Source organism: Aquila chrysaetos, chromosome 9 (genome assembly GCF_900496995.4).
Source record: "Aquila chrysaetos chrysaetos chromosome 9, bAquChr1.4, whole genome shotgun sequence".
Classification (NCBI taxonomy): domain Eukaryota; kingdom Metazoa; phylum Chordata; class Aves; order Accipitriformes; family Accipitridae; genus Aquila; species Aquila chrysaetos.
Genome location: NC_044012.1, coordinates 37,686,041 through 37,707,492, shown reverse-complemented (window position 1 = coordinate 37,707,492; position 21,452 = coordinate 37,686,041). Strand labels below are relative to the sequence as shown.

General features: G+C 40.1%; 1 protein-coding gene across 16 annotated transcripts in view; it reads right to left on the bottom strand.

The window, feature by feature from the left end:
• Positions 1-21,452, bottom strand: part of ARVCF (ARVCF delta catenin family member) — a 293,557-nt gene that overhangs the window by 147,479 nt on the left and 124,626 nt on the right. The window contains exon 1 of one of the 16 annotated variants that reach the window (XM_041125930.1): positions 11,334-11,351. The exons of 13 other annotated variants lie outside the window; for them this stretch is intronic. Coding sequence is in view for 2 of the 3 variants with exons in the window: in XM_030024139.2 (XP_029879999.1) it covers positions 10,427-10,447 (21 nt within the window). In the remaining variant the exon portion in view is untranslated. Of the gene's footprint in view, positions 1-10,426; positions 10,899-11,333; positions 11,352-21,452 lie in introns of those variants that run through there. 2 more of the 16 variants (XM_030024139.2, XM_030024141.2) reach the window with 2 other exon arrangements.

The following is a 21,452-nucleotide window of genomic DNA, read 5'->3' as shown; positions in this document are numbered from 1 at the left end:
CCTCACCTCGCATTACCTCCCACACACTAACCACGTGTGCAGTCTGATCCCAGCCATGCTTCACAGAGAAGTTCACAGCCTCCCTCCATTCTGGATGAAACCAGGAGCCCACACAATCCTATGGGCATTCGTACTGCATTCCCACCACCATTATGGGAAACACAATACAGCAGAACCACAAAACAGTATTTCTACTTGAGCTATACTGTGTGACGTGCCAAACAAAGCCATCCTGACATTTTTCCTCAGTAGAACATGGAGTTGAATTTTAAGAAGGAGGAAAAGTACCTTTTCCCAATTCGTTAGCCACCCAAAAATACACTCTTTGTAATCCACACGAAACATTAAAAACCAACATAGTTTAAGTGGTATGTTTCCATCATTACGTTACATTTTAAAGGCATCTTTAAAGAGCATTTATCTATAGTTCACACTCAGGAGAAAGCGAATTCTCCCTGTCCCTTTAAAAGGAAACTGTGGATTTTTCTGAAGAATAAAACAAAACACTTAAATTTTAAATACAGGAAGGAGGGATAAGAGCATGGGGGAAGAACCCAACAGTCTTCATAAATATTTTTGTGACTCCAGTTGCCAAAACAGTATCCACATAATGTACCTCAGCCAAGTTTCTTTGAACACAAGAAAATTCAAAGTGCAACAATTCATGAAGCATACCCACGCATTTGCAATGTAGTTATACAAGCATGCACAGCACTTCAGCTGCTGTGGACATGACTCTTCTTTTACTATCTTGATGTACATGGCAGATGCTGATTTTACTAATGTCTCTCTTTCTGGAAAGTCTCTGGAATCCAGCCAAGCTTGGGATGGGTGTTACACAATATTTGCTGTGCCTCTTGGTAGAGGCAGCAAAGGAAGAAAATTACATTTTGTTTGAGTATTGAAAAGTTTGCGTTGGCACTGTTAAGCTGAAATTTTAAAGTGTCAGCTTTGTGAAAGAAAGAAAAAGAAAAATAAACTGATCCCATGTAACTGAAACACAAAGATGATTTTGACTGGAGTCTCAAAAATGAAGCAGCAGAAAAAACTTACTGGATTAACAGTGTGTCACATTAGATTTAAAGCAATTTGTAGGCAGATTTTCAGTTCCTATTTACACACCAACACCAGCAGCCAGATTTTCAAAATTGTTCAGTGGATTGACACAGCACTCTAATTGATCTTTAATTGTATCTGGAGTTGGTATATACTAGCTTGAAAGATCTGAAAGTCTGTCCCTCATTTTTGGTTGCCTATATGGCAGCAGTTTTCTCTTTGAAGATTTGGCCCTTAAAGCAATGGCAGGAAAGAATACATTTTTAAATCCAACATATCAAAAAGGACCATAACATTTTCAACAATGGAACTGAACAACATTCTCCCTCTCACTTCACATTCTCATAGAGTTGATGGAAAATACTTATTTTTGTATGTTAAAATACAGAAGCTGCAACTGCAAATACAAAGGTCTGTCTGTCACTATTACACAAATAATGAATTAGCACTTCTTTGCACCTCCTTGTAGTTGCAGCCAGGAGAGAAGGGTGTAGTGTCACCTTCTGTTTGCTTCATAGTTACTGAATGTTATCCAAGGAAGCCTTTTTTTTTGCTACCTCCTACATTGAAAATGATTGATGGCTGCCGTTTTTGATGTAATTACAAATAGCTCTTCCCTCCAGAAATAACCTGCTAAAAAGAATATTGTACGTTAGAAGCAAAGTATTACCCTTAAAAATTGCCAACGGTATGCACTAATACATTGCCCTGGTATTACTATGCCACTAGCTGGTGTCATGACTGTCACTGACAGATGAAAAGCTGAATAGGAAAAAGAAAAGAAATGGGATGTGATAAGATCACATCATAAAATACAAGATAAATGTGCCACCATGACCAAGATGCATTCTAACCTCAGGTAATAAAACGACATGTCATGGTAGAAAGAGAAAGAATGACCCAGAGGAGATGAAATTGCTAAGGACAAATGCGAAATGTTTCTCATCTAGCATTTACTCACATTTACATATGCTAGTGTGAGAAATACAATTTTTTAAAACTCTTGGAAACATACCATAGTCCATTCCTTTTGGGCAAAGAGGAAAATGAAGAACCAGAAAGTACAATAAGCTTATTAAAAAGCATGGCAGGGGTGGGGGGTGGCAGAAGAAAAACCAAAAAGAAAAACCAAAAACAAGGGGGGGGGGAGAAAAAAGACAACAAAGATGGGAGCTGTGGCATCAGGTTCCGACACTCTTATTGCTAGGACACAATCACCCTGCAGAAGTGAAATAATCCTATAACTAGCAGACTTAAGAAAGTTTCCATATATTTTATTAAATATCTACTAAATTGCCTGCCAGTGCTAGAAGGCAAGGACAGGCTTTCCACATAACTGATTCACTGAAATTTCAACCAGAAAACCGCGTGCTTAACTTCACCTAACCACCAGCGTTAGTTGGCAGCCACTCCCATCGTCCCAGCTTGCTGCCTCCCTTGCTGGGGAGGAAGACAGAACTTTGTTTCCCCTCCTATTTGCAAACCAGCCACAGGGTTCTTCCGTAACAGCGTATGAACTATGCAAAGCACTTCTGAAGCCCTTATCACGGCGATGAAGGTTTCAATGCACGTCTTGAATTCTTAACATTGGAGGAAAACATTTTGGGAATGTTTTAACTACTGCCATTCTGATGCCCCAGTAAGGTGGGAAGGTTACAATCTCACAAGGGTCAGGAACAGGGTAGTCAAGTGCTGCTTTAGGAGGGGCTTTCACCTGCTCACTTTCTTTACCCAAACAAGCAACAAGTGAGAACACCCAGAGGGAAATATCTCACCTATGAAGTCCAATCACCTCTTTCATGAGCATTTAAGAACCACATAACTCTCATATGTTATGAAGACCACCTCTCCTCAAACATCAAGATATGACTGTATTTATAAGATCTAGTAGCAAAAAAAAAAAAAAAAAAAAAAGAAAGAAAAAAAAAGAAAAAGCAACTAGACAGTAAAGAATTTATTTTGCAGCACACCAGCTAATTTCAAAGTATTACCAACTCAACAGAAAACAACTAAGGCATGATAATACACAAGCCAAGCAGCATTTAGTGGTAGCAATAAAACCATATAGCTTTTGAAGTTACCAGCACAGAAATAACCATTCCCTTTTCACTAAAGGCAACTCTTAATATCTTTAGTTATTCTTAAAAATGAAAGTCTGTTGGCAATCCCAGAGTTCAAGGGGACATCTCATGGCCAGATGCTGTGGAAGCAGCGAGTTAGATTTTACAATAGTAAGCAGCATCAACACATATTTTATAAATAAAATCTACAATTTACAAAGTCACTCTTTACTTTCACAGCATCTGGCATTTAAGTTGAAATCTTTTACAACCCAGGAACAGAGTATTTATAACTGTTCCCTCATTAGAGCATCATAAAAAATGATCTAAAAAGTTGCACTCTTAAGCTAGTGAAAACCATCTAGGATTCATCAGAGACTTAAAATGGCAGAGAGATCACCAAGACAGCCCAGCTGGGCAACACTGGTCTCTCAAAACATACTGCTGGTTGTACAGATGAGCTGATAACCAATGTAACTGAGGCCAGTAACATAAAGCATCTGCTGGAATAAATTTAAATGGTAATACATTCCTCCTAATTTAATGTATATGAACAATAGGAGAATTATTCTGGTCACCACTGCTACCACTAGGAAGAAGGTTTAAGAAGGACAGAACACTAACAGAAGTCAGCAAGGTGACTGGGAGTAAATGATGTACTTGGGAGAACATCAGCATGACCTGATGCAGAACCAGAGCAGTTGCTCTACAGAATTCATGCCAATATGAGACAGTGGTACCATGCAAGAGGTTCTAGCCACCATTTCAATTTAAAGAATTAGGGTCTGGTTTACCAATGATTAATAAGGATTCAGGAAGGTGTCAATGGAGAAATCCAGCCACCTGCATAACTTGTTCTATAAATAAGTCATTTAGTCCATTCAAAACAATTTGTTTTGCATTATTGTAACGCAGTACTGTGTAAAGTACAATATATAACCTTATATACTGGTTTCCTTACCAAACCTTTCTCCAAAGCTACTTGGAATTTAACATATTTTCAATAGCTTGTATTAAACTCCTAAACCAAGTAACTCCATCTCATTCAAATTTGGAAAGCTCTCATCTCTGCATAACGTTCTGATATAAACAGTGGTTTATGTGTTTGTTAAATGCATCACAAAACTAACCAGCTAAGGCCCACATGCTGCCATGCCCAGAAGCCAAAAGGGCCTTTATTCCCATAACACTGAATTCCCCTGAGAATCATACCATCAAAAGAGAGAGATGCAAATAGCTTCAGATGCAAAACTTGCTAAAATAATTTGAAAGACTTTACAAGTCAAACAGCAGAATAATCCTGATCACACACAGGAGCTGTTTACATCTCAGGGCTCTACCATCCATAAACCAATTCTGCTGCGTATCTTTATCAGCTCCTTAATGAATTACAAGTTTGGAAGTTGAAAAGTCTTCTGAACATTCCAGGTGATTCTGATCAGTGTTACACTACACACAGCTCCAAAGTAATGCTATTAAATTAAATCATCTTCTCATTTCCTCCATATATATATATAAACACACATACACACACGAAAATACATTCTCTACAGTATAAAAATAAGCCCTCACATTCTGGTTTCATTTCAGGCTTTCAGGAATATCTCTTTCTCTGAACATTACAATAGTCAGGCTGTGAAATTTTTACTAAAAATAAAAGTTCAGAGCTATGCCAAGTGATTTAGCTTGCGGAGGCAGAAATTCCCAAGCTCAAAAATTCTCCAGGTTTACTTAGAACAGTTTTCACTTTATTTTTTGAATGCCAAATAGAAGTGTTGTGATGCTAAGGATAGATGTGTGGGATTAGCCAAAAGGGAAAACTCAGGCATTTCAATTTCCTGCTGTAAGCAGGTGTGGGCTTGACTCATCAAAGAGGCAGAGAACACCACTGAAAGTAATGAATTTTCACATTACTGCAGTACACAGGGAGCACTGAGTCTGTGGAATCACCACCCCTTAGTAAGACAGAAGAGATCTTGCCCACCCATTTGTAGATACAAAAGATTATGATTCCTCAGAGAAAGTGAGACTTTAGCCTCTGCATGCTCATGAAGCTTCTCTCAGGTACAGTTATAGTTGTTCACTGCTTAGGCATGCAGACAAATGAATAAAAAAAAAAAAAAAAAAAAACCCCAAAGCCTGGCTGCAACCTAATGAGATACATGAGACACAAAGGACAGTGTGAAATTTAAAACTATCAAAGTTTGAGTTTCAGTTTTCCTTTCATCCAAGAATTTGAAATAAATCCTGAGACTAGAGAGAGTGTATTTCAGGCACTTCATTCACTCATAAACCTCTCCTCTTGCTATTTATTCCATGGTTGGGACACAGGGAGGAATCATCAGGTCCCCCTCATCCTTAAAAGGAGAAACAAAACCAAAGAAAACCTACTAGCGAAACACAAAGCTATGAAAAATACAGAAGCTAATATGAAATTATGAGGAAGTTTCCTATTAACAAAAATACCTTGGAAGGCAGAGTTAAACAGAAGAAAGTTCCCATCTACTATCAACCCTCATACACAACCTTAACTTTTTCTGCCATTTTTCCATAAAGTCATTATTGGGCATAGCTGAGCTTTGCTGGACTACGTCAGTCACACAGAAGATGCTACTGAAACAACAGTAGTTTTCAAAAACATGAAGAACAGTGTCTTTCTAACACCTCCTTCTGCCCTTGGGAAGATCTGACCAAACAAAATGTACACCGAGTTCCCAGGCCAAGTCACTGCAGATGTGAAAGCCCTGTATTTTCTTGATGTTGTTTCACCAGCAAGAGTAGTTACATGAGATCCTATGCACACGCTTCTGTTTATTCCTTGTCCTTTTCTTTCTCCCACTAACCTGCTTAATACAGAGCTGCTTCTCCTCCCTGCTGCACCTCCAGGAAGAAGGTACAGCTCTTCCAAGGGCCTCAAACAGTCTGGTTCAAGATGTCATTCCTCTTTTCCTAAAGCACGTAGGGTTTGCTTCAGTTTTTAAGCTGGATCAATTCACTGGTCTTGTCCACAGAATGGTCCTGAAAACATGTGTTTGCGTGACCAAGAGGGTAACCTGTTGCATAATTTGGGAAACCAACAGCCAGCAGCAGAAAAGGATAGATCTTCTTAGCCCAGTGAAGCTGAAGCTCCCATCTCACACAACCATACCCACAAATGTTTCCAGAGGTGAACAAGCAGTGGTGAAGTCTGAAATTTTAGTTTCCTTAATTAAATCCATGTTATCTTAGAAGTATTAATTCCGTGTCTCAGAGTGGTATCTTGGGGGGTGAGGGGAGGGAGTAACACCTCCTTAAATTAGCATAGGCATTTCAGCAGTTTTGTGGTGGGAAGAAACAGTAAGTGAAATATGGTATGTTCCCTACACCTTTATGGCATACTTCAAATGAAACAGGAGCTTTTTAGAAGTTTCCCAGCACAATTTTGCTATCACAGAGGAAATTAACTTCGAGCAACTAAGGAACAGATGCAAGAACAGGTAAAGACACACCGAGAACATGCTAAAATCCTCATATGCAGATAAATGCCTCATTATGTAACACCCAAATATAGACACACAACTATTTTCACCGAGTGGCCCTGACCCTACTCTTACTGGTCAGTATGAAAACCTTAATTTAATGGCAGAAACTCCTCAGAGAAAAGTCTTTCACATGAAATGTTTGCAAGCAGCCTCGTTAGAAACGTCCAGCCTGTGCAGTTTCAAATCCAAGTGTTTAACATGCTTTTTTCCCCATGCGTTTTATCTTCTGTAATGATTATTTCTACATTATGAAAGACGTTGAGTGTACTTTAAAAAAAAAACCAAAAAAACCCAACCAGTTTTATTTTTAGTAACTGCAGTGTAACTTAAGCAAAAAATGCAGACAGCCTGATTCTCCCTGTACACCAGCTCACCTCACGACCCTTGGGACAGGTGGCTAAGCAACACGGCCTCGGGAAGCGCAATTGCTGGAATGCTTTGCTTGGTATATCTATTGCTGTTACAAAGCTGTATACGCACAGGCAGACACACAAATTGGGCATTATAAACCCTCATATCCCAACAGCACACAACAGCACTTTTAGAAGAACGCAGTTCTTGCAACAGCATTTTCAGAAACAGAACACTTCCATTCTCACAACCTACACATTGCGTCCTGCTGCAGCTCCAGAGCATCCTAGTGAGGGGGAAAAACCCCACTGTGCAAGCCCCTGTATCAAGAGCTAAAGGCACATCCCCACACCTGAGTTCTGAAGTTTCATACCCGAGTTAAGCAGCAGCTGCCTAAAGAGTTACAACGTCCACCCTCCTGCAGGGAGTTACTGCCTCTGTTGCAAAGCTAGCAGAAGGGAGCGTGTGCCTCCACTCAGTTGCTCCAGTACATAGTTCAACATCTCAGTAACCAAGTCCCAAAACATATTCCCTTTGCCCAGCTCTGCTACAGAGGTCACAACTGCTGGCAAAGGGTTTACTTTGGGAAGTAGGGAGGAGTCAACATTGTAGACTGCTGCATCTCTTCACTCCAAGGTAGTGGAGCACATTAGACCTGTTTCAGGTCTATTATATGTGAGAATCCATGGGTGAATCTGTATAATGATCCATGTTAAAAATTAAGCTCCCTTCTTACTTGGTTTTTCTAGTATGACTTGCCCAACTGTTTGGAAAATGATGATGCTTTTGCATGCTGCACCTCCAATGAACATTTCTTCCACAAGATTTCCATCACCAGTACAGACTCATATCAGGTATGTCACTAACGCATTAACCACTTTTTCATCCTGCCAGATCTAAGATTTCATACTCTCTCACATCAGCATCATCGTCTAGTGAAATGCTTCAGGGACAAAGTGCTAAGGAATGGCAGCATCACTGAGTTCGGTGCCTGAGTTAGGAATGTTAGCAAAGTATTTTCTGAAGCAGGAATAACACAGAACTGAAGAGTTTTTGGCAAAAGTCACTTTTAGTGACTCCTTTCCCCTTCATAACTTCATGGCCCTGAGGCAAGCCAGCACTTAAGATTTCAGATCCAGATCAAAGCTGTATGTCATATAGTGACCAAACATATTTTAACAGTCCCAGACTTCAAGATCCTTCTGAATTCATAAGCTCTATACTTCCTTTCAGGCCACTGCAGAAAGTCAGACTGCAGATACTCGGCACAAACTTCAGCAGTCTTCATCCCTCATCAGAAGGAAGGGGAACGGCCAAGGGAGAATGCCAAGAAGGTGACACCTGCCCTGCCCACTCATGGCCACAAGAATAGTTTTTCAGTCTTTGTTTCTTCTACCAGTGCTCCCAGGTACAACGCTGCTTTTGTGGCCCAAAACTTCAGGAAGCGTGACTATTCCCATTAGAAGCCAGAAGCATAGTTAGAAGTTACTCTTGGTTCTTTTTAATTATGATTTCATAACTGCCTTTAACTAAAGACCTAATGTGTTTAGGTAATGTGGCAGAAATCTGTTCTAGCATCTCTCCTATTTTCGTCTGTATGGATTGTGTAGACTTGCCATTCACCTCAAAGTCACTTATCCATTTGGCTTAGTTTTACTTAATTGTGATCATTAAAGCTAAAAAGATTACTTTCTAGAGGCCCTGTAACTGCACAATAAATTTCTCTGACAACTCTACGGTTTAAAACTACAGTCTTTCATCAAGCAAAGCATTCTCTAATACACTGTTGCAGCGTCAGACCGATCAGTTAGATTGCAAAAAGACCTCAGAATGAATCAATAACCCTTGCTCCATCAGAAAAGATAAAATAACATATCCCTGTCTGATCCTCAACTATGACAGGCAGCATGGAAATTAAAACCATGAGATCTTTTTGTTTTGATATGGAAGAAGAATTTACAAGTTAACTGAAATGCATGACCTAAAGTGATTAACTATAATCTTCCACTCTCACTCAAGCTTTTCCTCCTCTCAAAATAGAAAAAACTGAAGACAAGAACACAGCTCTACTGCACAAGTCAAAAGACATTAAACACACCTTTTTTTTTTTTTTTTTACAGTTAGCATTCTGCTCCTTACCTCCAATTATTCATGTATTGAAAAAAACCCAACCAAAAACAAGATCCAAAGAGCCGCTAATTATATCTATCTATCTAAAAATCAACAACCCGTTGCTTGTAATTTGACAGGTACAGTAACTTCAGGTCAGGAAGTAGGAACAGGACAACGTACACAAATAAAATCCCTTCCTCCCTAAGAAGTGCACAGGTAGCATGACAAACAAGCACCCAAACAAAACCAGGATTTGGTCACCTCTAGCAGGCAGGGCAGCGATTACAGGGACTGCCTACAGACAAAGAAATGATCACTCAAGGGCCCAGCTGAAAGGGCTACTCTTCCCTCAAGGGAACCAACATCCTATTTGCATCAAGAAACGATTCAGCCTTCTGTTACTGGGACAGACAAGTCGAACACAACACGATTACACCACACTGAAGCACCTCTGACAATTCCGGTGCACAGAACCCAAGCGAATTCATAGATGTATTATCAGTGATGTATTATCGTTGCATTTTCTTATCCTAAAATACTCTGTCTTAATAAAAAGGCAGAAAAGAGAAAGGAGGGTCAAGAAGCAGGTAATACCTCATCCTAGTTTGAGAAGCAGCTCTGCCCTGCCACCACCTGAATTTATAGGGTTTCCTGAGGCTCACAAGGTAGATGAAGGAGGTTAACAAGGTAAGCACCTGTAAGTTACAGGAGTCTACATGATCTCTATTTCTTTAAATCTAGTCTGCAACAGCTTTAGTCTGCAATGCCCAATGACACTCCAAGGTAAAAAATAATATTTGAGATCTTTTCACACAGAGCTGTAAGTCCATTATAATTATTAACGTGACAGCCAAGATGTCTTTTTGTTTAAGATAACATTTAGAGTCGAAAACTGAAGTTATTTCCCTGGTACGTTCAACAACAAAATCAAAGGGAAAGCAGCGGAACACTGTATGGGAAAAGCAAACATTTAACAAAAGCCCAACAGCAAAGCTTTCTTTTTTTTAAAGCAGTATTTCTCGCTGTTCATGTCAAAGAGTTCCCTAGATTTATTGAGCAGGACAAGAAGGTCAAAGAAAACAATGGCTTGCTTTTTTGGGTGTCTCACCAGTTAACAGAGACAAAAGCAAAATCTCTCTCGAATGCTCTGTTAGAAAGAGCAGCTCAGCTTTTACTCTTAGTTCTCTGCTAAGAAATGCAAACACAAGTAAACAAACCCTTCCACCCCCTGACAGCTTTCTCCTTTCCACGCAGCCGGGACCGCTGCACACGCGGACGCCCAGAACTGCCAGAGCCCGAAGGGAAGGACACAAGTTTAGCACTAACCTGTTTGAGTTCCGCAGGCATTTACGCAAGGTGCCAGTTTTACAGTCCCTAGCAGAGAATACCTCCGGCTTCCCGCAAACCCTCTGCGGACCCAGCCTTGTGCTCTGACAGCCTCCAGAGTCTCTTCCCTCCGCGAAGCTCCCTCCTTTTGTAACCCGACCAGCAACCTCGCCGCTCGACAGCCCCTCCGCAGCTTCCCTACGGACAGAGCCCATCCAGGGAAAAGAGACCACCGACCAACGCCGCCGCTCCGTCGGGAGGGGAAAAAAAAAAAAAAAAACAAAAACAAAACCAACCCCAAAACCACCGCCGGGGACGCGTCCCTTTCACATGGCTCTCCCCTCCGCTGCCCGGCAGGCTCCGTCCCGGGGAGGGAGAAGGGGGGCGGAACTGACGGGCAGCCGCAGCCGGAGCGGGGCCGGGGCGCGGCCACGCCCGGCGCGCCGGGGGAGCGGGGAGCGCCCGCCGGCTTCGGCTCCTCGGCTGGCAAGGCGGGCTGCGGGCTCGGGGCGGCGAGCGAGCCGAGGCGCGGGCGGACGAAGCCTCTCTCCGTGGCCGGCGCCGCCGTGCGGTCCCTCCGGCCGGGCGCGGGAGGGCGGCGGCCCGCGGGCGAGGCGGGGGGGGGGGGCACCGACCGGCTGCCCGCCCGGAGCCCCCAGGGTTCCCACGCTTCCCGGCCCCCCCCCCCCCCCCCCGCCCCGGTTCTCTCCCGCTGGATTGTAAAGACAAAGAGGGAAAACGTCACGAAGCAAAACGACTGTTCCCAGCCTCCCCTAAAACGCTAACCTGCTGGCTACGGAGGAGAAAGCCCTTCAGATACGGTCTGCCCGGAAAGCGCAGTTGCCTCGCGAATTACAGGGAGGTCTAACGAGAAGGCACGCGAAAGGAAACGCTCTGGCTTTCTTACTTTTTGCACTTCGCTTCGAGATTAACGCCATCCCTAAGGCACCGACACCGGAGAAAGATGTTCTTCCATCACAGTCTCCTCCCTTTTCCATCTTACACAGATGCAGTGAGGCTTATAGCTCAAAGTACAATGGTTTTTTAAAACCATTCACCTGCCCACAAACCTGTCCCACATTCACTAAAAGATTGTCTTGATAAATTACTCATTACCAAAATGAATGCCAGATGTGCTATACCTTGCATCCACCAGGTTCTGCAACAAAAACTGGGACTTCACAGCATGATACAGCATGGTTTTCATGTCCATTTATTGCGAGTAAATTCGAAGTACCCAGCTTTTAACATGCAGTCTTTGAACAGACAGCCAGGCTGTGAACCTCCGTGAAGTCCCTGGGAAGGAAGAGAGCCTCCCATACTTCTTATTCTAGGATCTGATCCTTCTTTCTGCCTTTTCCAAGAAACCGCAGGAAGCGTAGGTATTAATAAATATACTAAGACATCAAGTCTCTTATAAGAAAGACACCTAGGTGGGTAGGTGTAAACCAACCTTAACTAAACCTGAAGACTTTTTCACTCACCGCGGGGGCAGGAAGGCATGCTTACCCAGCACTGGAACTAAAGCCTTGCCCTTCAGATGTAACCAGTTAACCAGGTCTGAGAGGCAGCCAGCTAAGTCCTCCCCCAGCGTTAAAGAACCAGCACTGCTTGCAGTCACCAGCCAAAGGGTAATGGTTGTTTTTCCTCTTCTGTACTAGGTTCCTGCAGCAAACCAAAGCAATAAATAAATCCACCACTCTAACAGCTGGTAGCTGAGCAATGGTAATTAGGGACTGAAAGCTACTGGAATCAAATTAGAGACTATCCCTGCACAACAGGGATAGTCAGAGACAGCAAGACCAGCTATAAAGCAGAAAGAAAGGTACATTACAATTTAATCTTCTTTAATTATCAGAATAGGCACCTTTGCACAAAAGTGTCTTTTCATCCCAGCTTCAGGTTCCCAGAAAATTCTAAAATATGCTTCCAGTGTCAACATAATTAACATGTTAATTAATATCAATCCTACCAGATCAACATGAAAAGGTGGCATCTCCTATACTGACATTTAAGATCGGAAGGAATGTTTCAGACCTATTTAATCCTAATTTCAGGCTTCCTGTTACTGCCAATGTCAGCATTCCAGCTGAGTATTAGAGCCAAGGCTTTGTATTTTAGCAGCAGAGAACAGAGCAGAACCATGTTACCCAACTCTGATCCTAATTTGTTTAAAAATAAATGCCATAAAGGTTGACAAGTGCAATGGTAGATGTTTCACAAGGTTTAGCTGAAGCAAAGTATTTGCTTCACTGGAGGGAAAAAATATGCTCTGAGTCTAGCTACAGTGGAATAATTTAGAGGCAATTGGTGGTAGCCGTTAATAAAATACCTAAAGGCCAAAGCAAAGCAAAAGGAACGCATTTTGTATGAGTCTCCTGTACTTTTGTACAGCACTTTCCCCTGGCTTCTCCTTGTCCAACTTATCTTCAGTTAACAAATTAAAATAGCTCAACTTTTGTTGAGGCCATGCTGGCATAGAAAAGTACCATTCAGTTTAGGCATGCACATGGATATGTGCCAGACCTTTATACACTGTCAAAGAAAAAAAACGTTATAAAGTCCGTATCCATAGGGCACTGAAGTTGCTACTCTTGCATGCAAAACGACGAAACTGAAAACCTTCCTGGATGGACTTGCCAATTCTTACTCACATAAGAAGTCTCTCATGTTGTAAACCCACAGGTATTTGTGCAAGCCATGCAAGTTTAGCGTTGCTGGATTTTGAACTCCCACCTTCTGGAGTCAGGTTGTTATTTAAAAACACAATTTTCCTTTCAAAAATATAATACATGCTTGTAGGCCTTCTGGTTATAAAGTAGATTTTGAAAATGTGTTGACTCAAAGCCAAACATTTAAAAAAAAAGAAAAAAAAGGCAAAATACATCTCAAGACCCCTTATTTCTTAGCGGCTTACAATATTTTACCAGCTCGTATAATTCTGAATGCTGGGATTTGGCAATGCTGAAGTAAAAGAACTAATTACCTAAATAAGAGTTATAGATTAGATCCCTAAGGTTATACTGAACTTCCAAATTCTGGCAACAAACACTCTATCCATTAGCATCAGACTGCTGACTACACCACAACCTCCCCCTCCTTCTTTTTAATGAACCTTAATTTCTTAATCTGTCACATTTTTCTCAGCTGCAAAAGTAGGGTGAAAACGTTCTTTCTTCTCTCTGAGAAATTAAAAATGTATAAATAGGAAGGGATTTAATTCTCTAGAAGATGGAGTAGTATAGTATCTGGGCCAAGCTCTCTTTTTTTTATTTTCTCCCATTACCCTTAAAAAATTCTCCATCACTAGTGCTGTACTATAGATTGATCTGCTCTCAGAGGCAGTAAAAATGAAATGGTTTACAGCTCTGCCTGGAAACATAACATATGGCTTCAGTGATATGTAACTTCCATAAACCCAACAGAGCAAGAAGGCACAAGATGAATCAAGAATCCCAGCTAACCCTATAGGTAAAAACACCACAGTCACCCATGGCAACTCTCAGAATTGGATAGCCTATATTCATATAGGTGCTTCCATGCCCAGGATATTTTATTGTCGTTCTGGGAATTTCATGCAGCAAATAAACAAGGTAAGGGAGAGAACTAAAGAATAGTAAGTACACTGTGATGTGTCACTGTGCCCTGCTGTAATGATTTTAATACAGACAAATGAAAATAGAACATTGTATCTTCAAGATACATTTTGAAATCTTCTCCTGTTACCATTTCCATAATTTTAAAATATATTTGAAAAGTTACATGAGCCATTTCAAAGCATCTGTACTTGCTCCAGAATGGTTGCATGACTCTAGTAGGACAAATCCACCAGGATATTTCTAACATTTCCATCAACATGGTCTTGACAATCTTTTTGCTTTCATACTGCAAGGTTAGAAATGGAGACGAAGCCAGACTGCCTCAACTGGAGAGCAGTTGTATATCAACAGAGGATGATTTTATGTGTCATCCTTATTTAAGAATACAGTATTAAAGAAGAGGTCTAAAGGATCACAAGGCTGAAGAACAATATGGCAAAGAGGAACCAGACACTTTCTGTAGAGGGATACCATTAGACATTTCAGTAAGTTCAGGGGGTTTTCACATGTATACAAAAACAGCTTCCACCTTGCTGCATCTAGTTTAAGTCAACTCCATTTCATCCAAGTTGTCATATGACAGGATGAGAACAAGGACAGTCTGGTGACAGCACTGCTTACATTAGAAATAAAGGACAGAGGAAACTACATGTCACTGCATATAGGTCGCAGCTGAATGAATGACCTATGTTTCTTCCCAGCAGCTTCATTTAGGTAAGAATCAACTGCATTTTACAGGGATAAAAATAGAAAAATCTCCTCCAGTTTAAGAAAAAAAAAATTAAAATAGCTTTACATTTATAACAGAATGACAACAGCAAGGAAAACAAATCAAATTTAAGGTTGGTACTATGACCATAATTTCATGCTGTAGTTACTGGAAAGGAAAACAAAGACACTCAAATGCAGGAAAGACAGACCCAGCATTAACCATTTTTCATTTCTTAGATTTTGTTTTGGTTTTTGGATTTTCCAGATGATTTGTGCTGTATTTCAAGCTGCACATTACAATCACTTGCTCAGAAGATACCAGCTTAACATGTCATTCTCTCATCCAGAGGGCAAAAATGTGGTTTGCCATTATGTACTGGATTGATACCCCTCTGTACCATCAACCGATTTTTACAGTAATTACTATCCTCCTCAAATCAAAACCTGAAGCTGTTTTGAATTTTCTCCTGAAGAGAGAATTAAGGTCTCTGTGTATGAAATTTTATTCCAGAGCAAGTTTCTTGTATTTGAAATACTTGCATATGAAAGTAAGACTGCAAAAATGAAGAAGAGCTAATCGAGATGCGTTAGAAACACGGAGACTGTAGTCCTTTTCAATCTTTAACTACAGTATTCTAAAAATGCCGCTCTGCCAGCAGCTGAAGATACATTTTAGATTAAGTCCCTAAAATGAACTCTGACAGTATTCTACAGCATTTCCCAGTCACCACAACTATGGTTAAAAAAATGTTCTCTTCAGCTAGTAATTTGGTAGCTTAAAAAGGGAAGCAGTTTTGTTTTTTGGGTTTTTTAAAATATATATATATAAAAAGTAAATTGTGACATTTAGATCAAAGGTTTTAATTATAGTTGGCACGCAGCCTCAGGCTGCGCATGGCCATCTTTGGCCATTCTGTTCTCAGTCACACCGATGACTTCAGTGAACTACTCCACATTTGTGACAAAGCAAGCGAGAGCATGATTTGACCATTAACAAGATGGCCTAAACTAGCAAAAGGCTCAGTAATTTATCAATGTCATCATAGCCCAACATTCATTTTGGGCTCTTTCAGGATTAGTTCACAAGAGTTTATAGATACTGGAGACAGCTGAAATGGAATTGTAGAAAATTTTGGGGTTTAAAAGCCAGGCTGAACCCTTAAGGTCCAAAGCTCAAAGGGCTCAGGGGAAGAGGAAATTGCCTGTTTGCCTGCTTGCTGGTTTTAAAGTTTCTGCAAAACATTCTTGCGGCTACGTGTGGATCTGCAAGGGTAGAGGCTTATGAAGACTGACCAACTCCTGTGCAATGCCTTGTAGGGATAAAGGTCTGCCTCGCTCATACGGGTACGGATCAAGGCCTACATTAGTAACAAAATCTCTTCATAAAATTGAGAGATATCGTGCAAAAAAGTTTTGTGAAGGTTTAAAATCTTTTTTCCTTAACATCCCAGCTGAACTAGTACAGTAGTATGCTTGGGAACTAAAATGTAGGAGAATTAAAAATCTTAAAAAGCCAGTACAATTAATCATGTTCTGCTGTCTGAGCTGAGAAATAAACAAGCAGGAGAACATGAAAAATAAATCATGACTTTAAAATGTAAGATGTTTTCATGTTAATTATCAAGCAGCAAATGTGGTAAATGTGACTAGAAATCTGTTTTTTTAAAAAATCCTGTTAAACCTGATAATACTCTTTAATGTTTTAATGTTTACATTTGAATATTCCTGTTTTAAGACATTTTTAATAATTACTTGCAGTTATACTTACTGATCTTGCAACACTCAGAGACCTCACGCAAAGAACAACCTGGATGCTTGTTTACATAATAAGGTACACACAGCAAACAGAATTTATTTTTGACATGTTTCTCTTATATGTACTTCTAGAAGAAAACATAGTTCTATTAGTAAAGCAATGTAAAATGATGGAAAATTATTATGAAACTGTGAATTTGTCATTCAAATTAAATAATTTTAATTTAAACCTGGCACAGTTCCAGGCCAGAAAGGTTAACAGTTGTGGAAAATTATTCGTTCACAAATCTTGGCAAACAAAATAAGAAAATCCTTGCCTTTCAGTTGCTTTCAAAACCTCATTTAATAAAAATCCACACAAAAGTTGAGATTTTTCAAGGCAAATGAAACTGCAAAAATATTTTGGAGATGCTTAGGGTAAATGTGGTCATTGCATTGCACTATTATAATCATTAGCATAAACCAGTTGCTGTCCTGCTGACAAACATTAGATTGCACTTTGGAATTTAGCATTTACCAGATCAAGTTGCAGAGCACATACTTAAGAGATGAAGTATGAGACATGAAAGTGAGGTACTGTTGATGCTAGAGAGAAAAGTGAGATTTCTGCAAAGGCATGCATCTTTGAGCTAAAAGATATATTTTCAACCTGCACATGTAAAACTATAAAATAGTATGTAATTAAATTCTGAAAAACAAATCACTGTGTTGGAAAGAATAAAATAATTATCTCCTTACCAGAGGGTCAGTTTCTCAGTTGCTGGGTTCCCTTTTTTAAAATTTTTAATGAATACTTCGGGATTTTTAAACTAGATACTTTTTAAACTAGATTTGCTGACAAAGTTTTATACAAGCACTTCTCAGATAACGCAACTGATTTTGAGTCAATTCTGCTGCATGCCAGCAGACCTCAGCCCCAAATAACTCTAATAAGTGAGGTTTAGGTGGTTTGCTTATCAAATAAATCCCTTCTGGAAAGCACTTCACAGCTTCTGATGCAGCTGGTCAAATCTTCCTAGTTGTTGCTGAAATTGATGCCAATATTCCCGTTCACTCTTGTATCCATGTTTTTACCATCTAAGGCCTTACATGAAGACTGAAGAATAATCATAGGAGAGAAGCTAAAACAAGAAATAGAACCACCAGGAAATGTAAATTCTCACATGAATACTACTTGAGTCCATCCTTCAGAGGCTCTCATATGATATACCATGATGCCTGTGGCACAAACTCTCTTTTTTTGTTAGCCTTGTGCTATCGCATTCCTCCTGCAATACAGGAAGCACGTTCTAGGATTTCTTTTGGAATTTGGGTAATCCCAGCAGAACGGCAAACAGCAGGAGCTCCTTGAGCTCACAATGGTGCAACATGCCATACTGTCACTTCGGAAAGTCTCTATTTGAAACACCTGCAGTAATTCCAAGAGAGCTACTGCTCTAGCTGAATTCCTGTAAGGTGTGGGCTGGCTTAGCAACACTGTCTTAAGCCATCCGCAGTACTTCGGCCCTGAGAAACATCAGTTCCTTGCTTCCAGTTTCCACTGTTGCTGAGCTATCAGCAAAAGATCCTGACTCTCACTGTAAACCAGGAGTTGATGCTTTCACAGAGGTGGGACACTGCCCATGAAAAAGGCAGCAAAATCTCCAGCCTCCAAACTAAACTCAACTATTATCATCTCCAACACAGCAGAAGCCAGAGACAGGATCACACCTCATGCATGGGGAACACGTCTCCCTGAAAAGTAGCTGAGTAACGGCTTCTGGTCCAGTACCTAACTGTGCTGGGATTCATAGGTACTGCAAATATCTCTCAGCTCACACTGAATTCTGATCTAAGGACTCGCTCTCCCATGGGAATCATATTCCCAAATCTCCCCCCTTCTCCCCCCCGGAACCTTTGAATAGTTGCACATATGCAGAAGCTGAAACCCGACCCAGGTCATTCCTAGAAATTCAGTAAGACTACTCATACGTACTGAATTTACAGGATCAGGCTGATGGCATAGCTAGCGCACGTGTAACTGCACAGTGATCTGTAGGCCAAAAGAACACAAGAGCTGAATTACAGAGATAGGGGAGCTGAGAGCAGGGGCACCAGCAGCTGGCTGGAGAACTGGCACGATACGACTCTTGACACCAAACCATACCGTACCCCTGAATCAGAACTTACATTTCTATGGTTTCAACTGGTTTTATAAAGGAATTAGGGCTATCCCCACAAATTCTTTCAACATTTTGCAATCTGCTCAGTACTAGCAGAAGTAGAACATGCATGGGTTAACTACCGATGAGGTTTTTTCTGGCTATTTGGCATTGTAACAGGAAATAGTACTGTAACACCAGGGAGCTGTCATGAACCAACAGCATTGTTGTCTGTACCTGACCTTACCTGTGAGGTAAAAAAAAAAAAAAAAAAAAAAAAAAAAAAAAAAAAAAAAAAAAAAAAGTCATTTTCCATGCTGTCAGTCCCTTATTATGAGCACAAATATGTTATATAACAAAGGAAGCCAAGAGGCACTACAAACGACAACTAATTTCATAAAACTTTACATGCAAAGATGGAACTGCATTCTGTATGAGATGGAAAGGAGAAAAAAAAAGGTAAGCTGATGACTCGGGGCAGCTCAGAACCCATTTTTGCTTCTTCTCTGCAGTTGTTCAAACATAAATACAATATTAATGCACCCATGTTCTTACAATCAAAGCACTGGAAACAGTCTCTATATTCTAACAGTCTGCACTATGTCAGTGTGGAGCAGAGAATCTTAAATAAAAGTAATGAAATACAGACAGAAGAGTTCTTGTTGCCCAAACTAACTCAGAAAGGTTAACCTGATGGTATTTTCTTAGAAAAGCAATTTGAGCTAATCTTCTTGTATTTTTTTAAATTCTCGCCATGTGTTCTGGTGTGCTTTAGAGTTCACCTTTTACTTGAAACTGACCCTCAATTCACAAAATGTCATTTTTGGCAGAAGTCAGTGGTACCTCAGATTAACACAAAGACTGAAGAATATTGGTGTTTAATTATGGCTACAAAATACCTGCCTAAAAATTTAAAAAATGAAAATGTGTGTGTTAGTTTTTAAACAGGTGTTATTTCTCTGGAACATAAGTTGAAATAGAAATGATCCAAATCATAACTATGAAAATATTCTGTAGCTTTTTCCATAAGCTGATTTTCCTTGAACAGCTATAATCGCATTTGCAAAGTGAAGAAAAGATTAATTTTATTAACTTGGTTGATTACTGACATTTCAGGAGTGTCTTTTGGGGTATTATTTGTCGGGAGGGGGTTTTTTGGGTGGCTGTTTTTTGGCGAGGGTGTTAATAGAAAAAACCCCAACCAAACAGTATGTGATTTCAAGTTTCTTCATTCCCACTTACTTTTCTGCCTTCCTTTCAACTCTATTTTGCTAATACCTTGGTTAAACACAAAGTTAGGGAATATTTGCACCAAAACCATATATCAATTTATAAAAAAGCATGGTCAAACATATGTCAGACCTAGGGAAATATATGAAAAAAGCTCTTACCAGTTATAGAGGTAGGACACTAATTAAACACGATAGACAATTTCGAGCCTGTGTTTATTACCATACCTCTTAATGAATAATCACAGTAGCAATAAAAAAAGACTGACTCAAAAACCTCATCACTTAAATAACTTAAGCTGCTTTTTCCTTGTTTTTTAAACAATTTATTATTGTGTGTAGTTCCTTAGTTCAGAAGCAACAGCTTTTGCATTGCTCTTAACTCCACGACTTTCAGGACAGCCATGTATAAAAAGGGGAACAACCTACCAATAGGACTTAGACAAGATATATTTGTAACAGTGTAACTTACCATACTTGGCATCACACTAATTATATTCTTTCCGTTTAAAGAACAGAGAGAAAAAATAGTTAAGCTAGTACCAAATGACCGTAGAGCAGGCTTCGCTGAATCATTAATAAGCCTTTATAAATGGCACGATCACAAGCGCTGTTTCAGAGAAGTCTGTCTCAGGCACGTCTGAGGGACCAAATTATTGTGCATGGTATTACAAAAGGTACAAACAAGCTCAGTTCTGCCTCCAACACCATATTCATGCCATGTTAACTGCTGCAATTGCACAATCGTGCACAGGGCTGACTTTACGAGTGACAAGCGAGAAGCTTGTAAAATAATGTATATTACTAGATGTAATAGCTACACAAATGCAAGATATTAAGCTATATTCATCGGTATCACATCATGCTGATTCAGCTTGGTTTGATTATTAGAAACTTCAGCCCATACAACGCACTTGCACACTTTACCATTAAGAATCTCAGCAAGCCTCATTCTTACATGGGGTGAAAAAGCACAACAGATTGACAGGATGAAACCTTTGAAGCTGTTGGCCTATTGCCGAGTCAAAAATTTATCAGTGAAGCTGGCTGGATTGAAGTTTAAAGTCAAAACAGGATCCAAAAGTTGTATTTTCCTTTTGAAAATGAAGATATTTTATCACTCCTTTTAGGGGAAGAAACCAGTCACCGAAACCGATTTAACTTAGAGTTGCAGTCATAGGACTCTTGCCACATGTTGTTGACTGACAGACCTCTAGAAAGCATACCACAAACCCTATAGCCATTGTTCAGTCACTATTTACTCCTTGGCAGCCTTTACCAATTCTGTGGCACCAGGACTGTAATGGAGCTTCCTTCTTACGGGAACTACTGTTCGATGAGTAAAAAGTATTCCATAAAGCACAGCAGATTTCTGTAAAACTCGCAACAAGACTACCAATTTAATACCATTAGGTTTTAAACTAAAATATAATTCTAAGGGAAAAAAAAAAGTACACCAGAGTGAATTTATGCTGATGGGCTTTTTTAATAACAGGCTTTGCAAAAAGCATGTGGGACTATCTATACTATACTAACATATATGCACACACACAATCTCCATTTTGGGTTTAATCTATTCCAGTACCTCCTT